A 24154-nucleotide genomic window follows, 5' to 3' on the forward strand; every position below is an offset into this window, starting at 1 on the left:
ATACAGTACTTGAAGAATTGGAGATTTAGATTTTGTCTTGGGGCAGTCCTTGCAGGAAGCAGAGGCTTCTATAGGATGATTCCCCTGACTTCCTGATCCCCAGAAATAACAGCTAAGAGGACCAGGCCCACTAATTGGTAAACAGAGGAGAACATGAATATGATCACAATTCCTGTTCTCTCAGAAAAAGCATCTTGGGACCTTGTCTAAAAGCCACACAGAGGCAAATGATATTAGGCTTAAGGGAGCAGTTTTTGGAGAGGAAATAAAAATTTGACTAAAAATGAGAGGCTCACCATTAACCATCCCTTTATTGACATTTCAGATACCAGCGAATTTCCCATCAATAACCCTGGTCAAAGCTATAGTTGCTTAGAAAACATAGAGCCTCATATCTCCACTCATTGAGAAATTCTTCATTAGATCCCTTTCTTTCTTTTTAAAATATATTATTCATGTATTTGGCTGCACTGGGTCTTAGTTGTAGCACTCGGGGTCTTTGATCTTCACTGTGGCCTGTGGGATCTAGTCCCCTGGCCAGGGATAGTACCTGGGTCCCCTGCACTGGGAGTGTGGAGTCTTAGCCACTGGACCACCAGGGAAGTCCCTGGGTCCCTTTCACCTAAAGGTCTCCTTTAGGACTTTTCACTGTGTGGCTTCCATGTATTTCCTCAGTCCCATTCTCTGCCACACATCCCTTACACTTTAGGTTTCAGAAGAGCTAACTTCTGTGCAGTTCTCGACACTTATCAAGGCATTCCGCATTGCTATGTCTGTGCCTATGACATCCCCTGAGCTTGGAATATCCCTCATCTGTCGTGACCACTTGGTAAAATTCTTAACTCTTGAAGGCATCCTGCCCACCACCCCCTAGGCTACTCCTGTTATCTACTATATACTTTCGTTAACATGCTTTCTATATTCAGTGAAAATAATTTATTTACACATCTTTCTCACGTCCTGGATGGGGCTCCTTGAAGCCAAGACCAGTTCCTTCTATATCTTTGTATCCCTATAGCTCCTAACACAGAGGTTATCGTGTAGTCTATGCCCAATGAGACTTTGTTGAATTCCACTGATCTGTGGGTCTCACATTCGCCATTGTTTGCCTCACCACATAAGGTGCGGAGCCCAAGGAAAGTGAACAAAAGAACATTTTTTGAAAAATAAAAAAGAGGCTGCTATGTTAGACAACCAAGATACTAATCATTAATCAAAGGCAACATACTACAGCATGGAATGTGGTAGGCTGTGGGCCTCTGCCAGACTCCTTCCTCCTGGAATCACAGAGGATGCAAATGGGGGTGGCAGATCCTCACAGAAACACTGTCCTACCAATATAATGTTCTGAGACACAGATATCGAACACTGTGCTGCACAGAGCCCTTCCCGTGTATTCGAGAAAATTGAGAAGTACTTCTTACTCCATCTTTCACACAGAAAATGCTTTAAGTTTCAGAATAAACTAATGATGGCAAGGATGAAAAAAAAAATACGTATCTAGCCTCCTTTGCCTGGTTTAATCAAGCTCCTCCACCACATATCTAAAACGGCAACTTGTACCTTTTTCTTATTCAGCCCCTCTGGGCCCCTCTGCACCTGCCTAAGTCTTCCACCAGTCTCTCATCTCTGAGTTGCCATGGTGTCCGTTAGTTTGTATCACATGATTCAGTCAATTACTGCCTTTCATTGTTAGGTTATCCAACACAGGACTAGGAATATAGCAGATATTCAAAAAACCAAACTGGTGGACAGATAAAAAGCCATAGTACATGCCCCCCCACCCCTAGTCACCCAGCAGTTTTAGAAAATTTGTCAAGAAAATATTTTTCTTTCTTTACCACAACCCAAAGTTTGAAAAAGATATATAACTCCAGTAAGTTTAGAAAACTCATGCCAGTGACTTTTAAAACTCCCACAACCAGGAACAGCATTTCTCCAGTGTATTCCTAACCCCCGATAACTCTGTGCTCATGTGGGGCTTTAACATACCTCTTGGCCAGCCAGAGCTTGGCTTTGGTACAAACAGCGACGTCAGCCAGTTCCTGCTGAAAGTATGTATTCATTCTGTATTTGGAGTCTGAGAAGGCTTGTAACAAATGAAAAACCTAAACCAAAAAAAAGAGAGAAAAAGCAACATCCTGCTGTGAAAATATATTTTTCCTAAATGTCCAGTTCTTCCCTTTTAGGTTTCCTCAAAATATTCCCCTCAAAGAAAACAGACACCTGCAAAATGTGGCTCTGGTCTCCTTGCAGGAAAAGCATGTTGATTTTGGAAGGACGCAGCAAGTGGTGAAAAACCTTATGTCTTTCATCTGTACCTGTGCTCTGGCTTCCTCACCAAGTCTAGAAAAAGATGACTATTCTGTGACCAGTCATTAGATGCAAGAGTTTATTACTTATAAACAGCCTAAAAATTTATTTTAGCAAAGAAATACAAACATCTTTATCTTAGAAGTCTCATGGAAAAACAAGTACTTTTAAAAAATTATTTCTGCATTTATTTGTTTTTGGCTGTGCTCGGCCTTCGCTACTTTGCACAGGCTTTTTCTCTAGTTGCAGAGGGTGGGTTCCTCTCTAGTTCCAGTGCACGGGCTTCCCGTTGCGGTGGTTTCTCTTGGTGCAGAGCACAGGCTTGTGCCTGGGCTCAGCAGTTGTGGCTCCCTGCCTCCAGGGCACAGGCGCAACTTTTGTGGCACATGAGCTTGGTTGCTCCACGGATCCTCCTAGATCAGGGATTGAACCCGTGTTTCCTGCATTGGCAGGCAGGTTCTTTTCTCCTGAGCCACCCGGGAAGCCCCTCAAGCAGTATTTTTTAAAGTCAAAATCTTACTACACAGGAAAAAATCAACTGTCTGTGGTTCTAATCTGGTTTGGGGTTTATCACAATGAGCTTGGCTGAAGAAGCAGGCTGTAATGACGCTTGCCTTTGCAAATACTGGATAGTGATATTTGTAAACTACTGAGATTTTTTAGATCTTTTCTAAGATGTCAGGAGCTGAGGCAGCAGTGCAGAACCCTGCTTTCTTACTCTTCCATGACTTTATACGTTAGAATTAGGCAGAGCAAGACAAATCCTGTTGTCTCTCTCCAGCTGCCTATATTTAGAATGAAGTCCACAATTCCAGCAAGGCCATGGCACAGCCCATGTGTGTGTGTGTCCTGGTTTGTGTCCACATCTGTGCCTTAGGTTCATTCCGTGATGACACTAACAAGGCCTCCTCGGTGAGAAGTACTAACCTGCAGCAGAGAACAAAAGAGGATGAGGGCATAAACGAGATCATTGGCCTGAGCGAGTGTCAAGGGAAAAGACCTGTCAGAGAATCCTTCAGCTCCTTTATGGAGGGGAGGAGGAGGGTGGGGCAAAGCAAGCACAGATGAACACATCAAGAACTTGGGAAGCCTCTTTTAGTTTTATCTTTTTGGGGGAAGCCTATTTTAATTATCAGAGTGTTCTCTTTCTGTTGTATCCTTTACCGGGGCTGCAGATGATTCTTTCTAAACAGCAAGATTCTACTTTTTCTTCTCTTTCTCACCTGTCAATGGAGGGCATAGCTTTGAGAGTTAAATATGGAAAGGAAGTAATGAGAAAAAGCAAAAGGTCAAGATAAGACATCCAGAGCCATCAGACCCTAAGTGGGGTCTGAGCAGGCAGGTTTTCCTGGGTCAGAGATCTGCAATTTCCAACAACAAATATACGCTGTGTGAGCACCTCTGGTTTAGAGAGTCAGTTTTGATTATTTTATTGTATGGAACTACTATTTAAAAAATTTTTTCTTCCCTAAATTGGAGAAGGCACACAAGTCCCAATGTGGAGCCTGAAAATACTTTCTCTAATAATGGATCTGTTATTTCAGAAGCAACAGATCAAATATCACTACTTCACCGCACCCCCATAGGGACCCATACTGCCCGTCGTGAAGTCTGAAGCAGTGGTTCTGGCTGGGGCTTCTGTTCTTATGTGGTGACTGCCAGAGTGAAAAAAATCACCTCCCTCTGCCCGAATCCCCACCATCCTGAGAGAGTTGGCAAAGCCACTGGGTCTTGCTTTCCTTTTCTCCACAGCTGCACAGAACCAACCACCGGGGCTTTTCATGGTGTCACAGGACTGTAATTAATCAGCAGACACCAGCAAAATACATGACTTTGGAATTTACTTATAAAGAAAGCTGTGAGATTTTTCAAACGCCTCTCATTTAAAAGCAATCACTTCAAAAATAACTCCTGATGGATGTTTAAACTTCGTCCTATATTTGCTCACCTTACTTGGCAAAAACAAGGCTGTTTTTGAAACGCTTGGTAGCTCTGGTTTATGAAAACCAGCCTATGAGCCCATCAATTCTGTCACCTTGGGCACAAACCAGACAACAATTGTGATCCTGGTTATTCACCAGGAACGGAGTGTGGTCTGTTTACATGGGACCGATGGTGGGGGAAGTATACTTAGAAGAACCTTGGTGGAAATAAACATGCAGGAGAAACAGAGTAATATACGTGAAAGATAGGGTCAGAGGAGACAAGGAAAATGGGGGCAGGGGAGGAGGGGGAGAGAAGACAAGAGGGCGGCGAAAGGAAGAAATAAAGCTTGTAAGCACATGTCTGAAACAGGTTACTGTGCGTGAGACAAAGTTTTCTTTAAAGATAATTAATGAAAATGTTTGAATATATGACTACCCTCCTATCACATGAAGAGTGCTGGGTCTGAGACTTCCCTGTTGGTCCAATGGTTGAGATTCCATACCTCCAATGCAGGGGCTGAGAGTTCAATCCCTGGTCAGGGAACTAAGATCCCACACTATGTGTGGCATAGCCAAAAAAAGAGTGCTGGCTTAATTCTCTCAAGGAAAACGAGGCCATCCTTTGCATGAAGTCTGGAAGTGAGGCCAGACTTCTGGAGCTCTGGTCCAAGGACAGGGCTGGTAGTTCCAGGCAGCTCCAGGAAGGATCATTTGTCCATCAGCTCCGCAAGGATGGCAGGGGCGAGGCAGCTCCTCCCCCCAGCTCCCTTCCTGACATTCTGGTCCAGAGGAACTTCTGGGCAAACAGCGTGGCCAAGCCCAGGCCTGGGATAACTAAACCAAACACAGAGAAACCCAAGCTGCCAGACCTGAGGATGACGACTAACTGGACCCACAGGAGAGCCCTGAGAAGTTCAGTGTCACTTTAGGTGTCCCAAGTTGGCAACAGGCTTCCAACATTCAGCCCAAAAATATTTATTAAACAACTATTATTACCAGGCGCTATCCTCGGGGCTGCAGCCGAGAACACACAGAATCCCTGCTTTCCTGCAGCTCACATTCCAGTCGTGGGTAAACAAAAATATCAGTCGTTTCCCAGACTCTGCCTGGTCGGGACTTCTAACCTGCATGGTGGCATCGCCATCACTCTGCTCTTCCACCTGGCCCTGGCCTCCACCACGTCCAGGGCAGAGCAGGGCTCAACAAGCCTTTGCTGAACTGATGCTGGTGTTTGGTGCCTCTTCCTCTATCACCTCTGCCTTCAGGACACACACCCATGGGTTTGGTGAGCTACTGGTGGTGCCATCCCCAAGTCAGGAGCAGAGTCACAGAGCTGGATAATATGCACTCCTTACTCCATGGATTCCTAACCTAGTGGATTGCTAACCCAGTGGGGAAAGCAGAGAGGCTGGATCAATGATCAGAATGCAACCCTGTTGAAGGGGGTGAGAGGAGAAGAGACTTCGGAGCCAAATGGACTTTGGTGGAAACCTAGTTTCTAGCTGTAGGGCTTTGAGTCACTTGTTTACTCCACAGTAAAGAGTATAATATTATCTATAATATAATGAGTATAATATTATCTGTAATATAAAGAGTATAATAATATATATCTGGTAGAACTATAGAAAGATTTCAAAGAACATATATAGATAGATAGATAGATAGTACTTGGCACATGCTAGGCACCTGACCAAAACACTAGTTCTCTTTTTCCATCTCTTCCCTCCTTTCCAGCCCTCATTCCAAAAATAAACAGAGAAGGCTTTTCAGGAAGAGTGATAGCCATACGTGGCCTTGAAAAGAATCTTGCCAGGAGGAAGAATATACAAGCAGAGGAAATTGAATTATTAAAAAGTGTTAAAGAGTATTAAAATATTGGTATTACCAACAAAAAAGTGAACATTAAGATAAACTATGGGCTTTAATTAATTTTTAATTTAATTTAAAATAAATAAATATAATAAATATATAGTGCAAAATAATAAAAGAAAAATAAATATAATTTTATTAACAATGATGTATCAATATGGGTTCATTAATTGTAATAAACATAACACTCTAATGCATGATAGTAATAACAGGAGAAAACTGGGGAGAGGGAGCAGGGAAGAGAGGAATAACATGGGAACTATCTGTACTCATGTTTTCCTGAAAACCCAAAATTATTCTAAAAAAACCCCATTCAGTAAAAGAAAAATATTGGGACCGCTCAGGGTACAGCAAATAGTTGCATGTAACAAGAGTGGAGCCAGAATGTGTGCAGGGCGGTGAGAGACACAGCTGAAGAGAGGGGTCAGGTTAGACGGGGAAGGATCTCAAAGGCAGCATCAAGGGATGTGTGCTCTGTTCTGGAGACAGCAAAGACCTCTTCAGAGATCAGATCTCTAATTCGAAAAGGAAAGGCCAGGGACAGTGAGGAGGCTGGGTCAGAAGGGGTCGGGTGAGCGAGACTGTTGCCAGTCTAGACAAAAGGTGGTGGGGCTTGAAACCAGAGCCTGTAAACCAAGAACAGACTGTGGACCAAAAGTGGCTGCAGATGTTTTATTTGGCCTATACGGTATTTTGAAATCGCCATTTGTGAACTGGGAGATTTCACATCAAAATCAACCTGATGTCGAAACTCTTTGGAAAAATGAGAAGATCCGACAATTTAATTTTGTGACACCCCCACTTCATGCCAATCTAAATGATGGTAGCAGCGGAACGCGGACGGAAGGATGCAGCTGAGAGGCGTTTTGGAGGCAGAAGAAGCAGGACCTGGCAGTTGCTGAAGACCCGGCATTGAAGGTCAGGAAAGAGACCTTCCCCCAGAGCAGCTGGGGATGGAGGGCCAGGCTTCAAGACCAGGATCATGAGAATAGGTGGCAGGACTGGGAATGAGGGAGGGGGAATTAATGAGTTTGGTCAGGAATATCCATGTGACGCTTGTTAGGGTAATTTATCTCGCAAACCAGGAATTCTTTTGAGAGTGAAAAAGAGCTCTTTTATTAAATCATACTGGGACAGACCGAGACAGTTGGTGACCTCCAGCCATGGCAGACCCCTTGGAGAAAGGTTAGAGTGGACTTAGGGATGTCTCCAGCACGCGCGTGCACACACACACACACACACATACAACCCAAAAACAAAAACAGGAGAAACCCCAAAAACTATCTTATTGACTTAAGATAGTTTTCAGAAGGAGACAAATGCATACAGAAAACAACCAAGTGCAAACTAGCATCATCACCCCTGACTCTCACAGGCCTGGGACTGCTCAGAGATGAGGTGGTCACACCTGCTCTGAGGAGGGGGTGGTCAGGAAGCAGCTAGAGGGACCTAAGACTTCTTGCCCCTGAGATGCAAGCCTTAATCAAACTCTGGGAGAATCTGAGAAGAGTCTGGAGAACAGTCAGCCTCTGCCCACCCTCATCCCCATGCTGAACACAGAGAGATTGAGGGGAGCCCCCAAACATCTTGGTAAAGCACGGGGTCCATTTTGGCAGCTTTGAATCTCAAAAGCGACTCCACAGAGCAAATGTAACGCTCTTTGAATAAATGCCACAGGCCTAAAGAGAGTCATGAGTCAGATCCCTGAAAGAACTTGCATTGCACCAGTGAAATACATCTGGTTTATGCTATTGGACTAAAATAGTGACTTGTGTTAGACAAGATCAAGATGATATGTGGCTGTTTGGGAATGCAACGCTGAGATGGCTTTTCCTCTCCACCAAGCATGGCTTCTAGGCAATTTTCCCCCTTATAAGATCAACAGCAGCTGAGTTCCAGAAACCAGCAGGATTCAGCAATAACATGACCAGGTTTAGGCAGGCCGTGAAAAAGGACAACTCAGAAGAGAAAAGGGATGTTCATTTCAGACGTCAGATATAAATGAGGTGAAGGTATCCTTATCAGGAACCATCCTGCTGAAGACCCACACATCTATTCCCCTTTGCAACTGTATTTATTTCCTTAAAAAACAAAAGCCTGGTCTTCTGGGGCAGCATGCAGACTGGGGGCGAACACTTCTGCCCCTATCACATTCAGCCCCAAGTATAAAATTTCTGTATCTGCTACTCTGCTCCTGGCCTTCTCCCCACGCTGCTCCAACCCCCACAGCAAAGTCAGAGCCACATTTTTCCAGGCTCAGTGTTTACACAGGATTTTATTTCGGCTGGTAAAACATCTGTATTTTTTCAAGGACTTAAATAAATGATCTATGCCGGGAATGTACAGTATAGGGTGATGTCAGGCCCCCTTTTCTTTTCGACTCACTGGGCAGAACAGGCAAACATTGTTTCAGCCTGTAGCTGGGAATGTGAATATTTATCCTGTCGACTTAATTCATACAAACAGAACGAAAGGCAGGCAGGCAGAAGTATTTTATGGCTTTAAGTCAGACTGAAAGGAGGTGGGGTGAGAAGGGGGATGGCTGAAGAAGGAATCTAAACTTTCTAATTCACAGAAACATGCCTAATCATAGAACTGCTGGGAAATGGATACAGCAAAAATTATTTAAAAGGCAGATTGTGTTTATTTGTATGCATGTGTGTGTTTGGGAGGGGGAGGTGAAGTTGGGAAAGTGAGAGAGAGAAGAGTTCTCTAACTTCTATGCCGTTTCCAATCATTACAATGTGTTTGAGGACTTAATTTTCTGCTTTAAGCACATTAATCTTACTCTTAACTAGCCCACAGGCTTCCGACTCCCACAGCACAGTGCTGGCTGGGCACATGCACCCGCCTGTGTCAGCCGTACAGACAGCTCCACATGCTCTTCTTTCTTACCCGCCCTGGAGGGTCACTGGGTGGACTGGAGGTGTGATCCTTGGATGCTGGTCGTCCAGAACAGGCTTAGTGGGCATGTGCCAGCCACGGCTACTTACTGATCTAACCTTAGGCTGGAGGGCAGGTCCAGGAAGCATTTCAAGTGGTTACTCCCCCAAACCTCAACCTGTTTATCAGATGAGGACAGATCCTTAGAAAGGTCTGGGTGAATTCCCAAAAGGTGACACTTGGCTGTGTTGTGTTGTTGCTGCCAGGAAAAGGATGCTAATTACAAAGCGTCATTACTTCCTAGCTGACTCTGGCTTGGGAAGCAGGCCATGAATACCTCTAAGGATTAAAATGTACAAAAACAAAGTCTGTGGGGACCTAGAAATTCACTTTGTGTCTCTAACGCATGTCTTCTCCTTTAGCAACACTCCTACTACTGTTTCAGTTCAGGAACCAAAAGATCTTACACCTAGATGATGCAAACAACTTAAACGACTGGTCTCTGCCTCCAAAATTCATTTTACACATGGCTGCAGAGAATTCTTAAAAGCCAAGCCCTGATCGCATCACTCCCAAATTCAAAATCCTCCAATGATTTCCACTGTCCTAAAATAATCTTCTGGGCACTGAAGGCTCAACCTGTCTTTCTAGTTTCCCCTCCAACTTTCTCCACTTCATGACCTATTCTGTGGCTGTGAGCGATGATTTCCCACTCCTGACAATGCTTTTCCATCTAGGAACTTCCTTCCATTTCTCCCCACAGCCTCTCCAGCTCTGCCATTGAAATCCATTCATACTCTTAAGACCCAGCCTCTATACTACCTCCTCCATAGAACCTCGCTCAGCTTTTATCAACCACCTCCTATCCCCACCCTAAGACTTTCCTACTCAGCGCCCAATGACTCATTTCATTTGATTTCTTCTTTTAACTTTTTAAACCCTGTCATCATGGTTATTAATCCACAATTTCCCTTTCCTGGAGCATGGCTCACTGAAGGAAAGGACTGTGTCTTGTTCTTCATAGCCTCTGGACTCCAGGGATATACAGCTTTATCTGGCAGAAAGAGACTCAATCAATAGAGCATGTATCCATCTAGAGTACCACCCCGCCCCCTCGCCAGGGTGGCAGGAGCAGAACCTCTATTTGCAGCAGCAGTTGGAATGCTAAGAGCCAACTCTCTAAACTCTCCCCACACAATGGGGTTGGAGGAAACACACAGTATTAATAAGAGAGTATAAGAACACTCCAGGATTCTTGCCTGGGAAATCCCAAGGACAGAGGAGTTGCAGAGAGGCCGACATGACTTGGCGATTAAAACAACAAAACAATAAGGAATGAGTATACATTTGTCTTAGATCGTCTCTAGCCTGCAGTGAGAAGTTCCATCACCCGGAAGAAGTGTCAAGGGTGCCAAGGAGTTGGGTTAGGATGAGGTTTAGAGTTAGTTAGTCTTCACCTAACTCAGAGAAAGGCTTGCTTAGAAAGAACTGACAATTTACAAAACACTGATACAGTATCTGTTCGAACTTAAGAGTTTCTAGCTTTAGAACACAGACATATTTCTGAAAAGCTATATAACAACATTTTTCAAGTTACAAATTATTTCTTTGTAAAATAAATCCCAGTTTAAATTCTTTAGGAACAGCTTTATTATACATGATAATTTATTTTTTCTAATATCTGGATCCTCAAACTATTGAGTTTCCTTAAAGACAATAGTGAGACCAACAAGTAACTCTCTAATGCAGTAAACCTCACTAAGGAAAAATAAAATTTGTTTAGTCAAGACAGTTAATTGAAAGCAATACGGGGAATTCCCTGGTGGTCCAGTGGTTAGTGGGCTTCTCTAGTGGCTCAGACAGTAAAGAATCTGCCTGTAACATAGGAGACTCGGGTTTGATCCCTGGGTCAGGAAGATCCCCTGGAGGAGGGCATGACAACCTACTCCAGTATTCTTGCCTGGAGAATCCCATGGACAGAGGAGCCTGGCAGGCTACAGTCCACAAGGTCTCAAAGAGATGGACAAAACTGAAGCAACTTAGCCTGCCTATCAGTGGTTAGGATTCAGCACTTTCACTGCCATGGCCCTGGTTCAATCCCTGGACAGGGAACTAAGATCTTGTAAGCTGTGTGTCATGGCCAGGAAAAAAACAAAACAAAACAAAACTGAAGCTGAGGGTTGGGCATAAGGGATTCATTCTATTATTCTGTCTACATTTGTGTATATTTAAAATTTTATAAAAAATATTTACAGAGGGAGAGAAGGGAAAGGAAAAAAAAACAGCTATAGGACATAGAGATGAAATCAATGTAAAAAAATCTTATGATCTTGTGCAGGAAATAAGATATGTATATAAATAAGATTCAAGGTAGAAAATAGTAAGTGTTGTAAGACAGAGAACAGAAGGTCCAGAAATAACTGAAAGAAGATGATAAAAATGACAAAAACAATAGTGAAAATATTGACTTACTCAAGATAGACAACCAACTAGTTACTTAAGATAGACAGCTAACTAGTTCTTTGGGAAATACTATAGTTGGGTCTGTATCCAAATACTTGTACTAAATAAACTTAAGATGAAGAAAATAATCAAATATTAAGAAAAAAGAAACCATAAAAATGGCAGAAGAAAACAGGAAAATATTTTACAATCTTCAGGCAAGAACAGACTAAGAATGAACACAAAGCCATGAATAAAAAAATAAGAAGCAGAAAAATGATGTGTTTACAACATAAAAACTGAAATCTTTTGTGTAGTGAAAACTACCAGGAATATTCAAAAGTATAGGTAAGCCAGGGGTAAACTATTTGCTAATTCCCCTAAGGAACAAAGCTCTTGCAAATTAATAACAAAAATGAAAGTAACTGAGTGAAATGTGGCAGGGAGTTATACACTTCCTCATTCATAGCACCCTCAGCACCTCAATAATCTTTTCATGGTGCCTCTAGGCCAAAGGAAATTCCTAACAGTTCCATTTATTAAGTAGTTAGGTCCAAACAACCTAATAAGTATTTATGCCCTACAACTTAGGAACTGTTTGAAAAATTAAGACGCATAAGTTGAAAGCAAAAATATTTTTATTTCATTCTTTAATAACCACAATTACTTACTAATGGGATGTGTGTGCCTGCTGGATACTTTGTACTTCTGCAAGTTCTGGAAATCTCGGGATTCCACCACCCTCATTTCTGTTCCACATGGATTTTCTCATGGGACTAGCTCTTTATTACAGCAACTATCAAACACTCAACTTTGCAAAGACATACAGAATCATCAAAAGGAATGCAGTGTGAGCTAATGCTGATAACTGTAAATGACTTCAAGCAAGTAGTTCACATAATATGTCACAGATGGCAAGTGTCATTGTCCTTCTCTCCCCCAAATTGAAAATATCCCATAACACTTTGGCACACACTTTGGGAACTGCAAATTTGTTTAGCCGAGAATATAAACAAGCAATTCACAGATGAAATACAAATAGCCAATAAACACATGAGGACATGAGAACACATGTTTAGTTTCATTAACGTTTAAGGAAGGGCAATTCAAACAATGAATTTTTGAAGGAAAAAACATTAATAAGCAGAAAATTTTCTCTAAAGGGTAGGACCCATCAATATTGGGATAAGGAAACAGACATTCTCATTCATGGTGGGAGGAGAAATTGTTTCAACCTTTTCGGGAGGTAAGGAACAGGGCCACATTGCTGCACATACAATGTATGCTATATAGATGGTCTCATCTGTTTGTTAGACAAAGCAGCAATTTGGAGGTGTCACTGTTGCTATCAAAATGGAAAACATGAACTTTTTAATCTTGAAATACCCACTTCTAGAAATTTATCTCACAGAAACATTTACAGGTTTAGGCACAGAAACAGATGCCCAAGGATGATCTCAAGAAGCACTTACTTTAAGAGGAAAAATTTAGAAACAGTCAATACAGGACCAGTTGAAAAAATGATGGGATATTCCTACATAGTATTCCATCATATCTAGCCAAGCAGTATCTTCATTTAAAATAATGTTGTAGATTTATATGTATCAACATGAAAATATCCCTAAGACACACTGGTCAGTGAAAAAACAAGCTGCAAAAATAGTATGATCCCATTTTACCTGATGCCAAATTATTAACATCATGGGGTTGGACTTTTACATTCGACACTGCACAGCTCTGTAGTTTAGAAAGTTTCACAGTAAGAATGTATTACTTTTTAAAACTTCTTATTTTGAAATGATTAGAGCTGACCCTTGAACAACACAGGTTTGAATTGCGAGGGTCCATTTACACACGGTATTTCTCCGCAGTAAATACTACAGTTCCACAATCTGTGATTGGTTGAATCCAAGGATGCAGAGAAACCGTGGCAATGGAGGGCTGACTGTGAGTTATCTGTGGATTAACCCCCATTCTGTCCAAGGGTGAGCTGCAGAGCCTCATCATGACACGTTGCAAAAACAGAGCTGTTCCTTTCAGTCCGCATCCTCTAACTGTGACACCTTATGGGACTGTACTACTAAAACCAAAGCAGAAAACTGACCATCACATTACTGCTAACTAGACTACATATCTTATTCAGTCGTCATCATGTTTTACATGTATTTCTTTGTGTGTGTTGGGGCAGGTGGACAGTTTTAGCCCATGCCTGGATTTGTGTAGCCACCACCGAAATCAAGATGCAAGCTGTCTCATCACCACAAAGGAAGAAGAGCATTATCTTTGGTGTCAGAAATAATAAAACAAAATAACATTCTTTTTATCATATATTTCCCAACTTAAACTCAGTATGAAAATTCACATACTAATAATTATTGGGACAGGTGGCTGCGTGGCATTTTTCACCACAGAAATCAAAGAAAAGGAACTTTCAACACATCAAAGAGAAGGTGTTCTGACTTTTCCAAGGCTCCCCCTGGTCTCCCCCTCTGACTGTTCAGGTCTGTGCCCAAACAAAGTGAGGAAGAGCCAGTTAGGGGAAGAGACCCATTGAGGGTGGAGAAGGCTGGGGAGGTGGGGAAGGGCCAGCTGGAGAGAGAGCGGCAGGAGTATCTATCTCCAGGGTTATCTCCAGCAAACAAAGCCAAAGGAAATGCAGAGTTATTATACTAATTTGTATTTCCCAGACTTTAGAGAAGCTGTAAAATGTGCCTTATAAAAAGGGTTTGACCCACAGAAGTGCCTGGCTTTCAGCATCTGGACTTTAGGCTTGTAACTCCAGCTGCCCAGGGAGGGGGCTTGGGGCAAAAGCCCTACAAACCTGGGCCTGGGCCAGAGACTGCTGGCTTCTAGCACACTGCTAACAGAGATGTCTCCTTCTGAAAAATGAAGATGGAAAAAAAGTGGGTTTTTTTTTTTTGACTCTGTAGTTTGTAGCTTATTTCAAAGGTCATCAAAGTAAACAAAAGGAAAAGACTGTGACTCTTTATAAGTCAAAAAGTGACAACTGTTTATAAAGCAACTGTTTATATTTTCACATGGAGGGAGGAAAAAAAAATGACTCCTCTGAGCCACCAGGAATGGATATTTGGGCAGTTCTCCCCCTCCCCCAGTCTGTTTGTTCCTTCGCCATTCGACACCTCCAGCAGCCAAGCCGAGGAACATCTGCTGTGTCCATTTTAGTGGAATTAAAGAAGTCCACTGGATGGCTGGGATTTGTGAAATAAACCAGGCAGTGTCTCAAGAAGCAAAAGCCTCTGTAGCACCTCTTGCTAACTGGGCCTTCCACTACCCTACTGAGAGCTCCCAAGGCCGGGAGTCACAAAGCCTGGCTGCAGGAAGGTCTCTCCCATTCCCGAGCCCTGTTTCCTCTAAGCGCCTCAGTTCAGGGAAAGGTGATTCCGGGAGGTCTAACAGAAGCCAAGGGTCAGTGAAACCAATCTTTATGAACCTCCTCTGATCCCTGAGAGTGATCAAAAACACCCTTTTCACTCATGAGTTTTCTGGGCTTAGCTGATAATGAACTCTGGACAAACATTATGGATGAGTTTCTAAAAGGATTTTATAGGCCATGAGATATATTCCAAAACAATGAAACTAGATGGGATTACAATAATCATCTAAAAGGTACTTTTTAAAACATGGGGTGCCATGGGCATTAATCAAGGTGTGATCCCTGGTCTGTTATAAAGATTTCATATTATTTCTACTTAATCCATTCAGGCTCAGCTCATCAAGTCCCTCTATGAAGTTCTTCCTGACAATTTTAGGTTGTGGCAATCTTTCCATCCTCTCATCCCACAGTATTTATTATCTGAACCACTCATTTGGCACCTAAGATATGTTGCCTTGATTGCTATTTATCTTTTTATGTAAACCATGTCTTTTTATCTCCTACAGAGCCTTACTGGAATGCAAAAGTTTGTTGATTTGATTTTAAATTTAAGGCAATTACCATGTGGGCTGAGATAAACAGTACTTCCAAGGCAATAGTTAACTCAATAGTGAAAGTAAACACCAAGACTGCTTGCGAATGGGTTGGCTTACAAAATAAGATGACCAATGAATGCAAGTCCTTGAGCCTGGAACATGTTTGTGGCCTGGGCCATCAGCCTGCTAGGCTGAGCCCACTAACATGTCATGTTATGTACATGAATTCATCACCCCTCCAACCTCATCTTAAGGAAACTCATAATCTACCCTCTAAACCTACTTTAGCTCAAACACTGGCGCCTCTATGAAACTATTCTTCGAACTGTTAGATTTCTTTGTTGAACGAGTGGCTGAACGAAACAATGACTTTCTGGGTAACCATCCGCGATCCATTTTGGCCTGTCCCCTTTCACTACAGGGCTGGAAGGCTATGAGGATCAGGTTTAGGGAAGTTCTAAGAAAAGTTGTTACAAAATTTCCCCCATAAACAAGCCCTCCCTGTCAAACATCGGGGCTGACTACAACAGGACAATGGGACGCTCCTCTAGGTACTTATTAGATTTTAGTCTTCAGACTAGTGGCTCTAAATCCAGGGTGATTTTACCTCCAACAGACCTTTAGCAATGGCTAGAAACATTGTTGGTTGTCACAACTGTAAGGAGGGAGCTACCGGCATCTGGTAGGGAGAGGCCAGAGAGGCTGCTAAGCTAAATATTCTATGATGCACAGAACGACCCCTCTGAACAAAGAATTATCCAGCCCAGAAGGTCAAGGGTGCTGAGATTGAGAATCCCTGGCCTACTGTAACAGCATGGGCTCTACAGTCAAGACCTAGCTGGGGACCTTTGGAAAATTATTTAACCTCTAAGCCTTAATTAATTTCCTCAACTACCCAGTGGAGCTAATAATATAGTTTATCTCATGAGGGTACAGTGAGGTCTAAAAGATAACGGATATGAAAGACTTTTGTAATTACTCTTGAAAAAATTAGTCATCCTTATTAATGAATACATGACCATGTGTGATTTTAACTTGGCTGTGCATTTGAAACATCTCTTGAGGTAAAAAGGAGACTAAATAACACTAGGAAAGCGAATCCCCTTGATTAAAGACTATTCTTCCATCCTCGGGGATTGTATGCTATTTCCATAACGTGGATATCCCTCTTCATTCATCTGAGGTCTATGTTCCCCTGATTCTGTGCTATTCGGTAATTTTCTTTAATCCTCTGTGGTACCTACTTATGTTCTTTTTTTTGGCAATTGTTTTCACTTGGCCACTGGACTTCTGCCTATTGTGGTATTGCTCCTTAGCGATGCTTTCTTAGTGGTCTCGCAATTTTCCCAATAACTGTGCTCTCTGATTAATCATCTCACTACAGCTTAACAATAACAAAGTGTATGGCAAGGATAAATTAATTATCCCTCAGGTGCTCTGAGGAGTATAAGTACAGTACTTGTTATCAAGTTTGCCCTTTTTGTTGCAAGTTAACCTTTCTGCATCAAAGGTAAATTTAAACATTAGATTTACATCTAAGGCTAAGTTTTCCATTTAGTGTTGTTAGAAGAATAATTGGTGACCCCTGAAGATATTAGGTCTCTAAGTTATGACCCTCAAGAGTTTAATCCTTGATACTCTAACAGACCATGATCCATAAACTCACATATCCAAAGGTGCACCTCTCCAGCTCCATTTTCCTACTGAAGAGAGGCAAATGCTTTAAAAAATAAGCCAAGGAAGCATATTTTCTTATTTTTCTAAGTATTTCCTAAATGTCCCAAATCAGGTAACAAATACTTCACCTTCCACTCAGGTCATTTCCTGGGTGAATCTGACCATTTCATTTTCAGTTTTTTTTTTTTTTTTTTTAAGGAATCAAAGCATCTTTAAGTTGTATATTAGTCTCATAAAATGGATATCTGGATATTTTATATAGCAAGGAAGGCCTTATGGTCTTGTAGTCTTATATAAAAGGTGTGTTAATATGTGTGTGTGCGTGTGTTAAAAATTTCACAGATTCTTGATTTTTACAAACAGGCAATATACTCCCAATCCTCTTGAAATTAATGGTGAACTTCAGTAGAATGAACTATGTCTCCATAACTGGCAGAATCTTAGCTATCATGAAAAAGGAGTTGAGTCAAGTGGTGGAGGAAGAAGAGGGTCTCATTCTGGTCCAGAGAGATGCCTCCAGCTTCGACGATTACTGGTCATTTCACCGTTGGAAAAACAAATGGAAACACAGGGTTCATCTTACCATTGTGAGGAAGTAAGCAAGATACTCACCACCAGGGGAATCTTGGTTCCTAAGTTGTGGACTAGGGGCACTGACTCTGATGGAAATAACACACAACCCCTGAGGATAGGACAGTAGTTTTTAATCAAGAGGATTCACTTTTCTAGTATTACTTAAATAGGCTTTTTGTGTAATGTGACAGACTCAAAGGCCCAGTAGAGCAACTAGAGCTGACTTCTCCTAACGCAAATGTATTAGTTTAAAGCAAGGTTTTTCAACCCCAGCACTGCTGACATTTGGGACCAGAAGTTGTTTGTTGTGGGTCCCGTCTTCTGCATTATGGGATGTTTATCTGCATCCTTGGCCTCTACCTGATGGATGCTGATGGCACACCGTCAGTTACAACAACCAAAAATATCTTCAGACACTGCAAAATATCCTCTCTGGGGAGAAATGCTCCCAGTTGAGAATCACTACACTAGGAATTCAAATCTATACACTGATACCACGTATTATAGCTACTTTGGGAAAGCAAATACTTAGTATGGTCTACCTTCTTAAGAAGATCCTGATTCATTCATTTAAAAAAAATTATTTATTTGGCTGTGCAGGGTTTTAGATGTGGTATGTGGCATTTTTAGCTATAGTATGTGAAGTCTTAGTTGCAGCATCTAAATCTAGATCTAGTTCCCTGACCATGGATCGAACAAAGGCCCCCTGCACTGGGAGCATGGAGTCTCAGCTACTGGGCCACCAGGGAAGTCCTCGACTCATTCATTCATTCAGCAAATATTACACTGTTGATATGTCTCTTCTAGGAAGAGTGAATAGCATGTACAGGGGCCCTGGGGCAGGACAAGGCCTGGGTATTAGAGGGAGGTTCAAGGGGTAAGCGTCGAATAACAGGAGGAAAGCAGTATGAGATGAGGTTGGAGAGACAGGCTGCTCAGATCACTATGGTGCTTATAAACTACTGTAAGAAGTTTGGATTTATTTTAAGCGTGATGGGAAGAAAAAAAAGGCATGATGGAACACGACTAAACAGCTTTAAGCAGGGATTAAGAAAATTTCAGCTGTGTTTTAAAAAGGTCCTTCTGTCCGACATAGAGAGTAGAATGAAGGGGGCGTGAGTACAAGCAGAGGTAGATGTAGTTCTCTAAGCAAAAGAGGAGAGTGGCCTGAACAAGGATAGTGGTGTAGAGAATGAGAGTAGAGAAGCAGATGATACTGGTGGATTAGATACCAAGCTAAAGAAAACTTGAGCCCCAGGTTTCTTGAGAAATTGGGTAAACGATAGTGCCATTTACTGAGAATGTAAAGCTTGATGGAGGGCCATGTCTGTGGCTCAGCCAGGTTGTGGACTAAAGAGTGTGTATTTGCTCAGATGGGAAAACATCATCTTATAATCTCTATTTCCTAGAGGTTTATGGTTTATTTCAAGAGACAGCATACAAGTACAATACGGTCACATCCTCTGTGGGAGTAAGGTCTGAAGTCAATGACTGGGGTGAACGCTATATCCAGGGAAAATGACCTTCAATCACAGTCAGCACAGCCACAGACTCTAAAAGAGACAGTATATTTCCAACTCACAGCTCACTGTTCACTCTGGGGCACATGTTCACTGGGAGAAAAGGCAATACAACTCAGCAGGCGATTTGTAAATAGTTTTTCTCTTTTATTCTTTAACTTTACATATATTTAGCAAACTAAATGAGTTCTGTATAATTCTCCTAAATACAAAATAAAATCACTTAAGACGTGAAATACCAACAAATGAGATTTACTATCAAGCAAATTATATACAAATATATACAAATAATGAAAGATCTAAGGAAAGTGGGATAAACGAAGGGCTCACTTTCTGAAGAATGTGGCATTTTAATTAGGAAGAAGTTACAGAGAGACCAGAGAGGATTTGGAATCGCATACATACAATTGGTAGTTATCCTCCATGACCACTTGGGTCTTATTCCTCAGACCTGTATAAACAACTTCAATGAAAACCTAAGAGGTTTAATGGTTTCAACAGGAATGGGGTATGATGGTAGGCAGAGGGGGAGGTATCCACAACACAGGAGGACTATGAATGAAAAAACATAAGTTTATTTATATACTTCTTCATACTGGAGGAGAGTGAAGCCAAGAAACAAACCATTAAGGTAACCAATGAAGTTACTATCAAACTATAGCAAGAAATTAAGATTTCCTACATTTCTTTAAAAAGAAAAAAAAAAAAGAAGTAATGCAGTTCATCAAAAATTTAAAAATAGAATTACCATAAGATCCAGGAGTTTTACATCTGAGTATATATTTTAAAAAATCAAAAGGAGGGTCATAAAGAGATATTTGTATGCCTATTTCATAGCAACATTATTCACAATAACCAAAAGGTGGAAGCAAACCAGTATCCACTGACAGATGAATGGATAAACACATGTGGCATACACATACAATGGAATGATATTCAGCCACAAAAAAGAGGGATACTCTAACACATGGTAAACCTTGGGGAGATTATGCAATGAGAAATAAGCCAATCATAAAAACACAAATACTGTATAATTTCACTTACATTAGGTATCAAGAGTAGTCAAATTCATAGAACTAGAAAGTAGTATGGTGGTTGCCAAGGGTTGAGAAGGAAGGGAAAAATAGGGAGTTGTTTAACGGGCGTAAATTTTCAATCCTGTAAGATGAAAAAGTTCTGGAGACTGGTCAACAACATGTGAATATACTTAACACTACTGAACTGAACACTTAAAAATCATTAAGATGACAAATTACACATATACTTTATCACAATTAAAAATTTTTTAAATTCAAAAGATATTATATTCAGTATCATTTCTGGGACATGTTTTAAAATCTCTGATTATACAGTCCCTCATCTATTAAAAAGCCTTGTGGGTGAACTACACATTTACTTTAGTGGACCAAATGATATTGTGAGCCTGCATTAATCAGATGCTCTGAGAACCTCAAAAATTAGCATCAGATGCTAATTAAAAATAGCCAAGTCTGTCATTAGAGGCAAGCCATAAGATGGTACTAACTGTAGAAAAAGGAATAATCCTCAAGTGACAGTGAGGAACATGTAAGCAAACAGTAAAGACCCAATTTTTGTGTGTTTTATTGATGTACAGTTGATTTACATAGATTCAGGTAACAGCAAAGTGATTCAGTTATATATATACATGTTCTTTTCTGTTATAGGTTATTTTAAGACATTGACCACAGTTCACTGTGAAGACCTGTTTTATTGCTTTTCTAGTGTCCACTGCTTTTCCAGTCTCTCTACTATATGGAGGAAAAAACAACCACCATAGATTAAATTCTTAGACAGAATTTAATTTTTTAAAGCTTCTCTGTTGCAGACTATTTTAAAAAGTATAATGCTCATTAGAGAAGATGTGGTTGAGACTATTAATATGATCATCATCTAAAAGTCATCCTAAGGAGGTACAAAAGTGCTTTGTATCATACCCTTGTGCAAACCTGCTTCCCATACAATATCTACTTTCTCTTTGCTCACAGCTAAAAATCTCTCAACATTATCACTGCTTTTCATTAACCCCATTCCACACTACTTTTTTAACCTGTTGATAAGTTTTTTTTTTTCCATTTACCTAACCTGAAATCCAAAATTTCATCAACTCACCAATTCAACATCAAGATAATCCTTTTCTGCTCTTCTCCATCCTCTCAACAATTATCCAACCCAACACCACAGGTCAGAAAACCTACTGGTTCTAATTCTCTTACTACCTTCTCAAGTTCACTATCTGTAGCAAAAAACACCTCTCCCATTACCTCTAGGTCTCCAGCTGTAAAAATGGAATGATAAAACCAATCTCCCCTCTATCGCTCCAGATGAGGACTAAGAGTTTACATGTACTGCTGACCTCCTTGATCCTTATAAGATGGGTCATGCACATTTTTATCTCTGCCTTGGTTTCCCACAACTCTTACTTCATGCCCCTTGATCTTGACCACAAAACATTGTGCTACTAGACAGCTCCCTCAGTTTCCTGCTTCCTCCACTCCTGCCTTTGGGCAGCCTTGCCTGCTGCTCTTTAAACTTGGAAGAGTCTCTCCTTGCATCTGCCAAGCTGCTGTTTCAAATGCTTCCTCTGGACTCACGTCTGCCCAATTGCTCTCCACATGAATAAGCAGGAGCACCCTTCCTGGAGTGGAACAGGTTTAGAGAGAAACTGAGCGATGAAATGAAATCCAGAACACTTTTTGCCCTTCAAATATTTGAGTTTAAAAATGTCAAGATTTTATTATTGCTCCCATGGTCCCTTAACTTCAGTGGCAAATTACCTAGTGATATATAATATCCATCGCTTGGGGGATAAATCTCCTCTGTTATCCCCTGGACATGACATAAGAATTACTTGTTTCTTATATTAATTCACTTTTGTATATTAATCCCTCTCTTCTACTCTTAACCCAATGTTTTCCAAACTTGTCTGATCATAAGAATCACCTGTGTTACACATGAAAGAGGCAGATTCTTAAGTCCTATTATTAGATCCACACAATCAAAATTTTAGGAAAGAGACTTGGGAACCTGTATTTTAAACAACGCCTCATGTAACTCTTGTGTCAAGTAAGTTTGGGGAATATCTGACAGACTATTAAACCTTTTGGCAGTTTCCTAACAACCAGAGACCTGAAGACATATAGCCAGATGGCCTGAAATACACAGGCTTTAGTCATGAAGATTCTACCTATTCCATCCACGCTGATGATTTAACTTAAAAATTAATACTCTGTGATTCTGCACTTTAGTTTTTCTGTTGCAGACATATTAAAGATTCTGATGATGAATTCATACTATTTTATATACACCCAGAGCTTCCCTGGTGGCTCAGATGGTAAAGTGTCTGCCTGCAATGTGGGAGACTCAGGTTTGATCCCTGGGTTGGGAAGATCTCCTGGAGAAGGAAATGACAACCCACTCCATATTCTTGCCTGGAGAATCCCACGGACGGAGGAGCCTGGTGGGCTACAGTCCATGGGGTCACAAAGAGTTGGACACGACTGAGGGACTTCACTTTCACTTTTATATATACCTAGTGCCTAAGGAGGACAGTATTGAACATTTAATTGAAACAATTTAAACCTTGCTGAATGGTTGGTAAAGGCACCACCCAACTCAAGAAACAAACAAACAAACAAAAAACAAAAAGCAAACAAAAAACCCCGAACAATAAAAATAAAAAACAAAACCCCTAAAATTTCATCCCTTAAAGTCTACCTTAGTAGCACTGAACCCCTCCTTCATCAACCATCAGGTTAATGAGAATGAGAAAATGGTAATTCAGGGTTTGTCCGTTGGCCTAAAAGAAGGCAATTATGCAGTGACTTGGCCAGATTTCTAGTAACGACTGTGCGGCCTTGTCTGACTGCCGAGATTTCTCATAATAGAGTCAACTCCCTTTATCCCTCAAGGGTTACTACTTTGACCCTGTGTTCTCTCCACCGTCATGCTGGGGAGAGCTCTGAGTTAATGATTTGCATCTGACAGCGCATGATAAAAATTCAAGCAGCAGGCTGCTTTCAGGCAAGGACACATAGGAATGCCTCTCAGAAACGGAGAGAAGTTTCATGTTGAACACTCTACATGTTCAAGGATGATTATTTTAAACCCTATTTTCAAAGCATGAAGATGGATTAAAATAGAAATGACTTATATTAAGTAGAAAAGAAGGTAGGACCCTTTCTAAAAAGTGAAAGATTATCACTTACATAACATCCAGAAAAATGAAGCTGAGCAAAAAATAAGAAGCCAATTTATTCAAGAAGTTAATATTGAAAACAAAAGTTTCAGTGGGAGTATACCAAAGCTATGCTCAATATTACATTTTTCAAAGAGATGAACCCACTCTGTATTAACTAAAAAGCCTCAAATATAAACAATGAGTGGTCCATATGAGGAGATTCATCTCTGAAACTGAGCAGATTTCTAACTGAATGCCTAGAACAGTCTATTTATAAACCCTAATTCCCATCAACCTTAGAATGATGTCAACTAACAATAACAAGTTAATGTTTCCCAGTAAGCTTCACTGTGCCATTTAATTGCCAGCACTCGGGCCAAGGTAAACTCAACAGTAACAAAAGAGCTAACATCACAATCAAAGAACAAGATTAATGAATATTACATTTCTGCTTTGAAGTGAATGCTGAAAATCAAGTCCATAACATACTCTCTTTTAGCCCTTGGACTTCAATTGTACCAAATACTTGATTTGAAGGTACAGAGTTTAAAAATATTCTTCATTCCTTGGAGAACTTTAAATTGAAATACAAGTTCAAGTGTCAAATCCAAAGTGTACAGCTTGATGAGTTTTTATATATGCCTTATTATATATTTTTAAAATAATTTAAAATAATATAACTCAACAAATGAGTCCATTACCTAAGCTTATTTATAAGTCATCATGTTTGTTCTAGAAAATACATTATAACATTCTTGTGCACTGCTGGTTAAATGGTAGAATTCTCACCTCCTCAGTTCAGTTCAGTTCAGTTGTTCAGTCGT

At 40.9% G+C, this 24154-nt stretch overlaps 1 protein-coding gene across 6 annotated transcripts in view; it reads right to left on the bottom strand.

The window, feature by feature from the left end:
• THADA (THADA armadillo repeat containing) overlaps positions 1-24154 on the bottom strand; it is a 330140-nt gene that overhangs the window by 98844 nt on the left and 207142 nt on the right. For all 6 annotated transcript variants that reach the window (XM_020878085.2, XM_070477517.1, XM_020878083.2 and 3 more), the window contains one exon: positions 1993-2108. In XM_020878085.2, the coding sequence (XP_020733744.2) occupies positions 1993-2108 (116 nt within the window). The remainder of the gene's footprint in view (positions 1-1992; positions 2109-24154) is intronic.

The sequence above is a fragment of the Odocoileus virginianus genome, chromosome 2 (genome assembly GCF_023699985.2).
Source record: "Odocoileus virginianus isolate 20LAN1187 ecotype Illinois chromosome 2, Ovbor_1.2, whole genome shotgun sequence".
NCBI lineage: Eukaryota > Metazoa > Chordata > Mammalia > Artiodactyla > Cervidae > Odocoileus > Odocoileus virginianus.